Source organism: Rana temporaria, chromosome 4 (genome assembly GCF_905171775.1).
Source record: "Rana temporaria chromosome 4, aRanTem1.1, whole genome shotgun sequence".
Classification (NCBI taxonomy): domain Eukaryota; kingdom Metazoa; phylum Chordata; class Amphibia; order Anura; family Ranidae; genus Rana; species Rana temporaria.
In genome coordinates this window covers 430,027,309-430,041,970 of record NC_053492.1, presented here as the reverse complement: position 1 = coordinate 430,041,970, position 14,662 = coordinate 430,027,309, and the positions used below count along the sequence as shown (strand labels likewise).

Sequence of the window (14,662 nt, the reverse complement as noted above, 5' to 3'; positions counted from 1 at the left end):
GAGAACATTTGGCAGTTCAGCAGGCTGATGCGTTTTGAGGACTTGCCTCTTCCTCAGAGCCAACCATATGTTTATGTACTTCAGTGGTTCTCAAACTCAGTCATAAAGTACCCACCACAGGCCATGTTTGCAGGTTTTCCTTTATCTTGCACAGGTGCTTTAAATCTGAGTCAATGGCTTGGTATTTTGGACAGCTATTTTGCCAAAGAGAAGGTCCCAAAACATGGCCTGTTGGGGGTACTTGAGGACTGAGGTTGAGAACCACTCATGTACTTCGCTGGGTAAGGGTTTAGAACCACTTTAAAAGAGAAGTTTTTTTTTGTTTTTTTTTTACCTACCTAGGTGGCTCATGCATCTGTCCCCAGACGCCTCTGCGCTGAGAACCAATCGATCGAACACCGCCAATTGCTTGGTTCTCACAAATCCCCAAGAGGAGAGCTGCTGACTGTCAATTGGCAGCTCTCCTCTGTACTCTCCCCATGCTCACGGGAGCGCTGAGCTGTGGAGGGGGGCGGGGATCTCAGCAGCTCACTGAGAACGGGTGTTAGTCCAGGCACCTGGCGGATCCAGACTTTATGGTTGGGATGACGTAGTCCCTGGACTGATTCCAGTGACATCGGCAGAGAGCTGAAAATGGGTCACAGGAGTGCAAAACGAATTGCACTCCTGTGACGCTTAGGAGAAGGCCAGCTAAACAAGCTCAGGCTGGACTTCTCCTTTAAGGCCCAACTGGACTGCTGCTGCACATGGGCCGTTGGCAAGAAGTTAAAGTGTTAGTTTACCCTTTTCTCTGTGCGCTGCTTCCAGGACAGAAGTGCTGCACACAGCAGAGGTAGAAGAGCTGAGATTTCAGATGGCCAGACTGGCTGCGTGGCCACTGACAGCTCAGCATCCCCAGGGGTAGGTACAGCAGCAGGGGTTTGGGTGTGCAAGCATAGTTTTCACTTGCATGCAGTTCCATTATAGGTGGGGATTGCAAAGCGCATTGCATATTTGTTCTGCTTTAAGCATAGCCATGACTTTCACTTTAAGGTGATTTTCAAAAAAAAAATTCCCCAGAGTTCTGATTAAAGTGATATTCTCAGGCCAATGGCCTTTCCAGCTGTAAACAACACACAGGCAGACCCATGCAGGCGCTGTGTGCACTGAACAGAACGTGCTGTGAATGTCCTCTTAAAAAGTGCACATTAGGTAAATGGGTTTCGGTTTAGCTGGCTTGGCACAGGGAGAGCCCTCCCCCCCACCCCTCTCATGAGCTCATGCTTCTAATAATGGACCCGTATATTCTCTTAGCTCCTGCTAATCTCTGCCCAAGCTTTCTCCCTGGAAGACGTTTGTGTGGTTTCTCTTCAGTAATAGATGAGACTTCAACAAAATAAATGTTCTCCTGATGGGCGGCGGTTGCGGCGTATCCAGAGCCCGCGGTATCTGTGTGCCGGTGCTTGCAGTTTGATGTGAGCGCACAGAGGCGGAAAGCACTTGGCCCATATTCTACCTTTTTTAGCAAATTTTTTTTTTGTTTCCCTCCTTCAGCTTAAGTGCTTTTGCTGTGCCAGCACACTGCGTTTGATCCAATTACCACATAAACATTGTGTCATATGGTTTTTGTTTGTGTGTATTCTGGCCACGGTGAGGCTTCATTGGTTGTACCTTTCTCTGAAGAACTCCGGACTACATACAGCTTTGTATAGACTCCGCAGAGGGGACTGTTGCAGTGAATTGAGCGGTGTATGCATACTACTTTGCAACCTGCCTCAGAAAAATATGATTTTATGCCAAAGTGTATGTAGAGCTTTTATTTTTTTTAGCCATATAGTAAGGGGTTAAACTTTTTTTTTTTTTTTTATTATTATTATTATTGTACATGACCAAATGTCTCTTTACTACTTCTTCATAAAAGCCAATAACCCTTGGGGGAAATTCAGTAAAACACTAAACGCTTCTCTGGTGGTATTTCTCTTTAACCACTTCAGGCCCAGGCCAATTCTGACACTTCTCTCCTGCATGTAAAAACCATCATCCTTTTTTTTTTTTTTTTTTTTTTGCTAGAAAATTAAATAGAACCCCCAAACACTGACTAAGCACTGGCCCAAAGTGTGAAACGCGTAGGCTGCTATTCCCATTTTTTTGTTGCGTTTTTGTAGTGCATTTTCTGTTCTGATTTTACAATAAAGACAACTGAAAGGTCTATTGGAGTGCGGCTGTACATTTTTCCCTAAGCCTCTATCATTTGCCTTGTGCAGTGCCAGCACCCTTAAGTTCCTGAGAAACCACTGATTGCTCAGCACACCCACCTGGAGTGGTGACTCCTTCTTTCCAAACACTATATATGTTTTGTTTAGCAGAGACCCCCGAGAAGGCAATGGCAGTCATTGCAACTTTTTATCTCGCACAGTATTTGCGCAGCAAATGCCTTTTTTTGGGGCGAAAAAGTTTCATGCTTATAAATAAGTTGGCCCTTTTTTTTTTTTTTTTCATAATGTGAAAGATGTTACGCTGAGTAAATTGATACCTAACATGTTACGCTTCAAAATTGCACACGCTCGTGGAATGGCGCCAAACTTCGGTACTTAAAAATTCCCATAGGTGACACTTGACATGTTTTTACTGGTTACATGTTTTGAGTTATAGAGGAGGTCTATGGCTAGAATTATTGCTCTCGCTGTAACGTTTGCGGCGATACCTCACGTGTGGTTTGAACACAGTTTTCATATGTGGGCGGGACTTGCGTATGTGTTCGCTTCTGCATGCGAGCACACGGGGACAGGGGCGCACTTAAACAATAAAGTTTTTTTTTTTTTTTACTTTTTTTTTTTATTTTGCCACTTTAAAAAAAAAAAAACACTTTTGTTCCTATTACAAGGAATGTAAACATCCCTTGTAATAGGAGTATGACATGACAGGACCTCTTTACAGTGAGATATGGTGTCAATAAGATATCACCACTAGGCTGGGAAGGCTAAAAAAATCAAAATAAACGATCACAGCCGAGGCGGCGCCATTATTTTGAATGCTGGGGCCGGGCATTAACGTCATAACAGCGCACCCGGCCGACGATCATAGAGACTCTGGCGACCATCTCGTCCCCCGGAAATCACTGTGATTAGCATCCGGCGCTGGCAGATCCGTTCTCCGACTCACCGATTGCACATCTTTATTTACTTTTACACATCCAGGCTGGTTCATTTATGTATTTATTTTTTTACACATTTTCAGGCTACGAACACCCCCAATTGTACATTCATTATTTTGTTTAATTTTTTTTTTACCAAAATTGGCCTTTTATGGAACCTTTGCATCTTTTTAGTTTAGCGATGGATGTTTACACTGGTGTTTTTTCCTCAGACGCTGTTCATATTTTTTAGTACAAGCCATAAGCTTCTGATGAGTATTCGCTTTATGTTCTCCCAAACCCAACCCCCCCCCCGCCTGGCCAGCGGTGAAATGGAGTTTTGTGTGCCCATATGGAATTCATTATATTTGGGCTGAAAGCCAACACAGTTCCCTTTCATATCTCCCACTGTTTATCAAGGTATTGCATTATCCTTGTTCAACCCATTGATATGTCTTCCTTTTTTTTTTTTTTTTTGTCATTGTTTTTTTTTACCGTCGTTCTAGTTCCCGGGCAACGACGCTTAACTTATTGCCAGTCCTTTGAGATATGTCGACCAGATCAAACACATACGTTTTTGCTGGCCAGCGTCCTGAGCTCTGAAAATCAAATTTGTGGCTTTATGAAGTCACTTCCAAAGAGAAGAGTTATAGATCTACCTAAACAACGAGGGTTTTTCGTGTCATGCGATGGTTGTGTTTGAAACGAGGCCCAGGTCTCCTGTTGCTCATTTAGTTGATGTTTTGGTTTTTAGCTACCGAGAAACATGTCATCAGATTAAGTTTTCTGTTTATCTGAATTGGAGCAGAATGCTGCCGCCTCCAATTACCCCCCGCCCCCCGGCTCTGTTTTTTAGGTTTCATATCGGAAGACCATTTTAAAGGACAACTCCAGATAACATAAGTGAACTGCCTTCGCTGTTCAGAAAACGGTACAGCTGTGTTTAAATTGATTATACTCGCCTGTAGGGGGTGCACCCCAAATGACAGGGTACAAGGCCATTCATGTGTCCAGTGCTGCATCGTGGAAGGAAGGTGAGAGACTCCCATGCAGAAAGTCCTGGGTGCGCCACTGTGCTCTGACAGGGTGCAGCGTCCTAGATGGTAAAGGCAAAACCTAAATTCTGTAAAGTATTTGGAGTTTGGACTAGTGGGATTGGAGAGGTAATTAAAGTTAAATGCAGTTCAAAAAAACTTTAATTTAAAAGGTTGAAGGTGGTAAAAAGTTACATTGTAAGGCCTCATTCACACGAGGTGGATCCGTTGATCTCCGCTGAGCCGAGGGATGAAAGGTCCATCTCTGCTCACTGAGCGCCACTGATTCCTATGGTGAGATCGGATGAAAATGGACAGCATGTCAGTTTTAATCAGATCTCCTCCGATCTGCCAAGATGGATGCCGAACTTATCGCCATACGTCTGTCTTGATCGGATGGCAGGCGGTTGTCAGCGGACACATCTCCGCTGACATTTGCCTACCCATAGGAGTCAATAGCGTTACAGGAGTCAAAACGGTCAGGCTGATCCGAGAGGGTTTTGCTGTGTGAAAGGGGCCTCAGACCCCTTTCACACTGGGGCATTTTTCTGGTGCTTTAGTGCTAAAAATAGTGCCTGAAAATGCCTCATCTGCAGTCCCAGTGTGAGATCCTGAGTGCTTTCACACTGGGGCGGTGCGTTTGAAGCACGTTGGAAAAGGTCCTGCAAGCAGCATCTTTGGGGCGGTTTGCGAGCAGCGTATATATCGCTCCTCCACTACCCCTGGGCAGTGCTGCCAAAGCGCTTCGGCAGTTGCACTACACGAGCGCCCTGCTCCTGCCCGAAAAGCGCAGCTAAAACTAGCGGTGCTTTACCCGCTACCAGCCCCCCACCACCCCAGTGTGAAAAGGCTCTAAAAGCAACAGTGACACTACTGTACTGCATATAACCTATGCAAAAGCAGAGCTGTGGGACCCAGAAGGCTCTGCCTACTACAGGCTGCTTGTAGAAAACTACAGAAAGGGACAGAGTTGAGACCTGTCACCATGCACGAGGAGATAGAAAAACAGGGACTGGTCTTTATTACAGGAAGATCTTGCACAGAGTTAGTTTGTCTGGATTACTGCACACATCTGGAAGAAACACACAAAGCTTGTCTGTTGCATCCGCGGCTCCATAGAGGAGTACGGAGCGCCCGTTCAGGTCCGCCAAAAAAAACTGGCAGGCGGATCTGAACAGGCCGCCCGTGAGAAAGTGCCCTAAGCTTTGGTTCACACTGCTGCGACTTTCCAGCATGCCTTGCATGCGACTTCTTTTAAAGTGGTTGTAAAGTTAGGTGTGTGTTTTTTTTTTTGTTTTTTTTTTCTCTTCTTATTGCATTCTGTTCATTAAAGTGGTTGTTACGTCACTATAACCTATTCTTGCCCGAAAAGAGGAGGATCTGGGCTGCTCTGTGCAAAACCACTTCACAGCGCAGGTAAGTATAACATGTTTGTTTGATTTTAAAGGGAAAAAAAAACATATTTTAGTATCACTTTAACAGAAGTCAATTCTGGGACCCTTTTCTTAGTCGGAGCGACTCAAGTCGCTCTCATTTGAGCAGTTCCATTGCACTTAGTGGGGCGTGCCTTGTTATGTGACATGTGCTCTCAAAGTCGCACCATGCGCGTCGCCCCAGTGTGAACCGGGCCTAATTGAACAAGCTGAAGTTAGAAGCTGATTGGTTTCTATGCACAGCTGCACCATTTTTAGTAAATCTCCCCCAGTGTTTCAATTGAACTAAAATCTTAAAGGGGTTGTAAAGGTACAATTTTTTTTTTTCCTTAATAGCTTCCTTTACCTTAGTAGAATTGAACTAAGGACTAGTGAGTTGGGCTTTGAAGGCACACGATACAAAAATTGTAGAAAACTAGAAAAATGTATTATAGATATAGAAATATCATAGAAACCGTTATAAATAAAAAATCACAAAGTGAAGTTCAATTGACAACTGGTTTACCACACACGGTTCACATACATTGTATAGTTCTAACATAAAAAGCTTAAAATAAAAAGCATAATTATAAAAAACGTTATATCACAAGTGACCAGATGGTTGTCCAGAGGACTAGGAGGATTTGCTCGACATGTTGCGCGCTTATGGAATTAGCGCTTCCTCAGGAGCATAGATATTTCATTCTAATAAAACATATACAAGAAACAACATCAGTCTACAGGTATATGTAAATCACAAAACAGAAAAACATTACATTACATTTTAAGAAATTTTAAGAAAAACAATAAAAATATATTACAACAGAAGTACATATAGATGTCCACCCATGCTGCAGAGATTGCGTGGTGGACAGCCAGATAAAGAACTATAAACATGTTATCTCAATGCAGCAATGCGCAACGAAGCACGCAGAGAGAGAGCCCTCCCCCTGAGACTTCCATATAAAAAGGGGGGAAATTCCATAAAAGGAAGAAAAAAGAAAAAGAAAAAAGAAAAGAAAGAAAACAAAAAAGGGGGGAAAAGGGGAGGGAGGGGGAAAAGAATCATATCATGTGGGGGTTCTTATATTGAGGGTATGTGCATAAGCTCCTTTACCTTAGTGCCGTCCTCCTTCACTTACCTCATCCTTCGATTTTGCTTTTAAATGTCCTTATTTCTTCTGAGAAATCCTCACTTCCTGTTCTTCTGTCTGTAACTCCACACAGTAATGCGAGGCTTTCTCCCTGGTGTGGAGTGTTGTGTTTGCCCCCTCCCTTGGACTACTGGAGAGTCAGGGCGCTCTCTACGTTGCAGATAGAGAAAGGAGCTGTGTGTTAGTGGGCGTCCTGACTCTCCTGTAGTCCAAGGGAGGGGGGCGAGCACGACACTCCACACCAGGGGGAAAGCCTCGCATTACTGTGTGGAGTTACAGACAGAAGAACAGGAAGTGAGGATTTCTCAGAAGAAATAAGGACATTTAAAAGCAAAATCGAAGGATGAGGTAAGTGAAGGAGGACTGCACTAAAGTAAAAGGAAGCTATTTAGGAAAAAAAAAATTGTACCTTTACAACCCCTTTAAGCAAGCTGATCGCAGGCTTTCGAAAAGCTTCAAGAACTGCTGAAGCCTTTAAAGCATGGGTCTTCAAACTATGGCCCTCCAGTTGTTTAGGAACTACAATTTCCATCATGTCTGTGAATGTCAGAGTTTTACAGTGCCTCATGGGATGTGTAGTTCCGCAACAGCTGGATCGCCGTAGTTTGAGGATCTCTGCTTTAAAGGATAAATAGAAAAAAAATAGATGCACATTTTTTACCTAAGGAGCCTAAAGAGCATTGCACCTGCTATCAGAATTTTGTGGGTGCAATCTCATACTCCTGCAGACTTTCAGGAGAGTTGTCTGCACACACACTGTATGGGCAGGCAGTTACCTGAGAGTATGTAGAATCAAAGCACTACAGGAGTGCTCTCCAGCTGACCACACTCTGCTGTTACAGAGAGTAGATCGGCCATGCAGGGCACAAATGCTGTAACATGTTCCGGAGGTAAAAGTATCCTGTAAAGTGACAGTCGGCACTATCATTAGGATCTATGTTCAACATTTACAAACTGAAGCTGAATGTTTCAACACGGCTTGCTGAAAGCTCTGAAAATGCTGTCTAAGCTTGCTTTTCACACGGCTCTTATACAAGCCGAAGCCCACATGAAACAGGCCTGATGCAGGGAGTGCATTAAAGTGTTGTTAAACCTAAAATGTATTGCTTGCATTAAGGGGAAGTTTTTAGTGTCCTTGTGTGAAGTGCAAGAAAGCGGAGAAGAAATCGGCACTGTGCAGGGCTACGTCTCTTCTCCCCTTCCTCTTTACACTGCATTCGAGCAGCAGCAGGAGCTATTTGCTCTTGCTGCTGTCAATCAGAGGAAGTGGGGGGAGCCGAAGTCTTGCTGTGTAAGTCTATGAGCTCTATAGAGACACGGCTCTGGAGCTGGGGACCCCAGAAGAGGAGAATCGGTGCTGCTATGAGCAATACCACTGCACAGAGAAGGTAAGTATAATATGTTTATTTTAATAGAAAAAAATATTTTGAATTTAGTAACACTTTAAGGTGATGTCTTGAATTTTGTACCACTTTAATTTTGCTGATGGTTAAAAAAGAGATCTTGCATCTTGTCATTTGTCTAAACCTCGGTCAGGACTCTGTACCTGATTATGTCTCTGGGTGGTCTTTTAATAATTGATTGCAATACGGATAGGTAAATAGGATTATATCGGACACAAGCAACGGCGGTCCTTAACATTCCACAGACACTAAGGATGTTCCTGACCCAGTGCTGTGAATAGGCAAGGATTATATTGATGATCCAGGTTATTTACACACTACTTGTATGTGAATCCCATAAATAGACCTTTCAGACTGACACAGCTAAGCAAATACACTTCATTGTAGTGTGTGGTCTGTCCAGACCCCCCGTTAAAGAAGAACTCCGGTCTAATTCTGAATAGGGTTTTATTTGTATTTGAACCACAAAAAAACAACCAATTTAAAGCAGAACCTAAATGGAATGTAGTGTAGCGATTAGCGAAACACCAAAATCTACATATGAACAATTCAGAATCTCCAAAAATATACAAGTGTCCAACAATGAAATATAAATGTGTCCAATTATTTCAAAGTAATAAAAAAATACTGTTAAAAAATAACAAAGTGAAAAAAGTACTGATCCAATTCAGCTCACATATAATCAGGTAAAAGGGCACAGACATATTGTGCTCTGATTCACTTATTAAAATACCCCATAATAAAATACACTTGCAAGATAGTAAAATCAATAGTGCTTAAAGTGGAGGTCCACCCAAAAACACTATTTTTAACATTCGATTGATGCTCGTTTTGTGAATGGGAATCGGGTGTTTTTTTTTTTTTTTAAATCGAAGCAGTACTTACAGTTTTAGAGAGCGATCTTCTCCGCCGCTTCCATGTATGGGCTGTGGGACTGGGCGTTCCTATTTGATTGACAGGCTTCCGACCGTCGCATACAGCGCGTCACGATTTTCCGAAAGTAGCCGAACGTTGGTGCGCAGGCGCCGTATAGAGCCACACCGATGTTCGTGACGCGATGTATGCGACCGTGGGAAGCCTGTAAATCAAATAGGAACGCCCAGTCCCGAAGACCATACCCGGAAGCGGCGGAGAAGTTCGCTCTCTAAAATGGTAAGTACTGCTTCGATTTAAAAAAAAAACACCCGATTCCCCTTGACAAAACGAGCCTCAATCTAATGTTAAAAATAGTTTTTTGGGTGAACTCCCGCATTAAAAGAATCTCCCTGCCTGGCTCACCTCCATATACAGCGCGATCCTGGTGTGTCGTCACAGGCTCGGCTCCTCCCTAGACGCGCTGCGCCCCACGATTGGGCTTCCTCAGTAGGCCAACTGAGGAAGCCCAATGGTTGCATTGGAAGAGTACTTTAGGCAGTGGACTGGTCTATTGGGAATCGAGGAGGAGACGAGATGTATCTGGGTTGTAGTGTGATGAGCGTGTGCTGCTCATTGCATTGAGGTGAGCAGGCACGCTATCTGGTGAAGGATATGCACTGCGCATAAGTGAAAACACTGAGGGCCAGATCCAGAGAGAGAGAGTACGCCGGCGTACTTTCAAATTTCCTGCGTCGTATCTTTAGTTTGAATCCTTAAACCAAGATACGACGGCATCTGGGTTTGATCCGACAGGCGTACGGCTTCGTACGCCTTCGGATCGTAGATGCAATACTTCGGCGTCCACTGGGTGGAGTTCGCGTCGTTTTCCGCCTCGGGTATGCTAATTAGCTATTTCCGACGATCCACGAACGTACGAGCGGCCGTCGCATTCTCTTACGTCGTCTCTAGTCGGCTTTTTCCGGTGTATAGTTAAAGCTGCTTGCCATGTTAAGTATGGCCGTCGTTCCCGCCTCGAAATTTGAATTTTTTTTTTTTTTTTTTTTTTGCGCAGGTCATCTGTGAATAGGGATGGACTATGTGTTTAAAAAAAAAAAAATCACGTTATTTTTCACAGTATTTTTTCATTACTTTGAAATAATTGGACACATTTATATTTAATTGTTGGACACTTATATATTTTTTGTAACTCTGAATTGTTCATATGTCGACTTTGGTGTTGCGCTACAATGCATTCATTTTAGGTTAATATTTTGGTGGTGTGAAAACGCTGTACAGTGTCTGGTTGTGCAACACAATTGGTCTATATTTATTATTTAAGATTTTGCACTGAACGTATTTTTATTTTTACTTTAAAGAACGCTCACCAAAAAACTTATTTTTTATAAGATTGCTCAATTATTAGCAAGCTTTGTGTGTTAAGAATTTGTAAACTTTTATGTTCAAGGGATGTAAAAAAGGAAAAGTAGAATGAGTTCAAAAGCATTTTCTGCTAGCAATATATCCAAGAGCCAGTCAGTTACTGAACATGGCCACATGGTGGTGCTGCTGCACTCCATATAATCTCTTTCCAACCCCGAATTAGCCGATCAGCTTTGGCACGGTGTATATAATTGTGTAGATGGACAGTAATATGGGACTAGATGGGATTTGCAGATGGCATGTTTCACTGGCCGTGCTGTACAGTCTGGGTGTATTCAGGCTCCTAGGTACAGGTCTCATTTAAAGAAGTGTGTGTTTTTCTTTCAATACTTTCATTAAACAGTCATCTTAGGGCACCTTCACACTTTTCTGTTCCATCATAGCACACTACTGTGCACTCGTTAATGTGTTGTGTTAAAACAGACCAGCCAGTGTGCCACGACAGCCAAAAATAATTCACCTGCATCATGTATCTCTGTAGTGTGCGATGTGTTGCCAGCTAGTGTGCTTGTGGATTGGGGTGTCATTCTAAATGGCCAACTTTACCATGCTTTATTACAAAACATGTGTGTCACCAGTCTAAGGCTAAGTTCACACTTCATCAGTCTCTGAATAACAATCTGTGGTGGATCGCTTTTCAGAAGACTGCAAAGCAGTTGCTGCCATATGTTCAACACACAGGGGGGGTGCCTCTAAGTGCAATATTTATAAGAACTTTCATGGAGCAGCCAAATAAACCACTCGCATGTGTATTATATTCTGATGGATACACTTTTCTTTCATAGATGTAAAGAATAAAAAAAGTGTTCCATAAGAATGTGCATATCTAGTGGTATCAACGTAGGGGTCGCCCAAGTTCCAAGCCAATAGCCAGCCGCTGCTGGTGGGAGCCGGGTCACCGCTCATTGGATGTAAGGAAGACTTTTGTAACCACCGTGAAATGTGGAAGTGACATCATGTTTTGCTAAAGGAGCTGATTTGCGCTCTGAAACGTGTTACCAGGGCAACATGACCATCCTTCAGGTGTGACGTCACTTCCGCTTTGGTTACGGAAGTCGTCCTCTACATCGAATGAGCGGTGATCCGGCTCGCATTGTTGGACACCACCAGTGGCAGCTGGCTACCGACCAGGAACTTGGGCGACCCCCTCTGATGCTTCTGGATACGCACATTCTTATGGTACACATGTGAGGGTTTGTTTGGCTGCTCCATTAAAGTTTTTACATGCCAATTTACCAGGGATTGCACATATATCTTGTTTTTGTAATAGATGTTCAAGAAAATATATATATATACTAGGGCCGAAACAATTAATCGACAACTAATCGATTATGAAAATAGTTGTCAACTATTTTCATAATCGATTAATCGGCCAGTTGATTAGTTGGCCTGCATATTGAATGCAATATTTGTTTACATATCGGGAAATACAGTGCAGCACACAATACAGCTCAGTACACCATCCATGTCACTAAGTGCCTGAGAATTTGTGAATGTGAAAGTGTGAGGAGCAATGCCTCATGGGACATGTAGTCCTGGGCAAGAAGTGAGTGGTTCTAAAAGGCAGAAGTTTTTTTTTACCTTGCTATAGCGGGCGCTCTATACTATACTTTGCAGCTTGCTATTGAGGCACTCTGAAGGCAGGAGGAGCCAGAAGCATCGGTGAGGGACCCCAGAAGTGGAGGATCTGGGCTGCTTTGTGCAAAACCATTACACAGAGCATGTAAGTATAACAAGTTTGTTAAAAAAATAAAAATCACTTTAATGACTCTGTGCAGGGAAGATCAGCATCTGAACCCAGAGAAAGTGGAGGTAATAGAAGGCATTACCACTGTGTGTATGTATATTTAAGAATAAATTGCCTTTTTTTTATTTACATAAATACTAAATTGTACACCACACTTTTTTTTTTTTTTTTTTAAGATTATCCGATTAGTCGATTAATCGAAACAAAAATCGGACAACTAATCGATTATGAAAATAATCGTTAGTTGCAGACCTAATACACACACAGTACAGACCAAAAGTTTGGACACACCTTCTCATTCAAAGAGTTTTCTTTATTTTCATGACTATGAAAATTGTAGATCCACACTGAAGGCATCAGAACTATGAATGAACACATGTGGAATTATACATAACAAAAAAGTGTGAAACAACTGAAAATATATTTCATATTCTGTCACTGTGAGGCCCTACGGTTGGGACTGTCACTGTGAGGCCCTACGGTTGGGGCTGTCACTGTGAGGCCCTACGGTTGCCCTAGACATTAATGAGAAATTTACCCTTGCAGTGAGGCCGTTTTTTTTTTTTTTTGTTTTTTTTTAAATTGTCCAGAGTTGGGCTTCAACAAAAAATGTTGTTAAATTCATAGGCATCCATTGTGTGTTTTTGTTCCATTACTTCGGTATTTCCAGACCATTGATCTGGAAGAGGCATGCAGTTAACACAGTTGTCATTTTTAATATTGTGTTCTTTCCATATTTATTGTGATTATTAAAGTTATCGCTGATGTTTTGTTCTTTCACATAGTTTCTGAAATATGTATTCCTTAAATAATTGCCCTTTTTTGTTTTATTCTCTCCAGAATTTCATAAAATCAGAGGACACTTCAGAATGGAACATCCTTCGGGACGACTTTATGATGGGGGCATCCATGAAGGACTGGGACAAGAACAGCGAGGATGACGAGGCTGGCGCGGGGGAGGAATATAGCGGAAGTGATTCAGATAGATAACAAAGTTCTGCGGAAGGTCTAAAGATAATTCCTTATCTGTGGAGCTGACTGGGATAAAGTCTTCATTCGGAGAATGCATGGCATTTTTCACATTTCACAAATACCATTTTTTTTTTATAAGTAAAGAAACCGAACAAAAAAAATGATGAGAACTTTCATTCTCCTGGCCTTGGGAAGCCTTTAATCCTGAAATATTTTCCAAAATGTCTAATTTTTCAACCTATTTTTCCAAAACATCTTGTGCAGTCAAAACAGTGGCACCTGCCCAGTTCGGCGAGGGGAAGCGCCAGAGGTCACTCACTTTGCTTCCGTCACCCTGATGGATATCCTGGCTCAGAAGACTTTGCCCGCGTTCTGTTGCTCAGCCCCCCTAGCGCCTGACAGGAGTGCGGCCGTCTCTTCCGGCCCGTCACCTTGTGTGGTGTTTAGAATCTCTCCTCTTGCTGGCAGAGACGAGAGGCCCTGGCTGAGTTTAAAACGGATTCCAGCGCCGCTTTTGAAAAGAGTTCTGCTCGAAAATAACTACTTGGCTTTCACTTATGTCTCTCCAAGGTTAGCAGGAGCAGAAAACAGTTTAAGGATTCTTTATCAAAGGGTGCAGCGCAGCCCCTTCCAAAAAATATACCTTTTCGGGAGGTTGTAGGGGGGGAGGTCAGTCTGTACATGTACAGTTGTCAGCTCGAATAAAAGACACGGCTACTGTGGATGGCAGAGGAATATGTCCATGTGTGTGTGTTGGAGGGGGGCGAGTATAAAGGCAGCTATTGCTAACGTTTGTTATTAAATGCTGCTGAAACCCGCCTTGTTTTTCTGTATTGCTTTGAAGTTTTTATATTGAAATGGTTTGACCTATTTTCCTGATAGTTTAACATTCATAAAGCTGCACTCTAGGCAGATATAAGAGACAATTTAATGCAGCACTGTTGTCATTTATACATCATTAAAGTGTTTGTAAAGTCACTAATCTCATATCCTGGAATCCCCTCTGTTACAGGAAGATATACTGTGCAATGTATGTGTGTTTTAAAAATTATTCAGAGAAATGCCTTATTTCAGCACGCCACTGTGCGGTCACGTGACCGCCCTGCACTCCTCCTACCCGATCTAAGGACTACACAGTTGGAGGGGCTGAGATTCCCCTCTGACGTCAGCTGGGAGGTCAAGTGACTGCTCAGCGGCGCTCTTAAATGAGGTATTTCACTGCATAGTTTTAAAAAAAAAAAAACACACCATTTCATATCTTCCTATAACAGAGGGGATTCCAGGATTTGTGAATAGTGTTTTTTTTTTTAACAGGAAGGTGGGGAGGCGATGGCTCAGACTTCCAAGCTGACAGGGGCAAAGGGGAGAAACTGCCGGATGATGGAGGCACGTGACCTGACCACGGTATCGTAAATCAGCAGCCCTCTCCCCTTCTGATTACTGTGGTCAGCACACTAAAGAACAGGCAGGATCAACCAAGTATTTTACAGCATAGAAAGGGACAAATTGCACAACACAAACGCTATGCTGTAT

At 42.9% G+C, this 14,662-nt stretch overlaps 1 protein-coding gene across 1 annotated transcript in view; it reads left to right on the top strand.

The window, feature by feature from the left end:
- The window catches only part of RRP15 (ribosomal RNA processing 15 homolog), a 35,043-nt gene extending 21,095 nt beyond the window's left edge, over nucleotides 1-13,948 (top strand). The window contains exon 5 of the mRNA XM_040351437.1: nucleotides 12,998-13,948. Within this exon, the coding sequence (XP_040207371.1) occupies nucleotides 12,998-13,147 (150 nt within the window). The 3' untranslated portion in view covers nucleotides 13,148-13,948. The remainder of the gene's footprint in view (nucleotides 1-12,997) is intronic.
- Nucleotides 13,949-14,662: the final 714 nt, after the last annotated feature.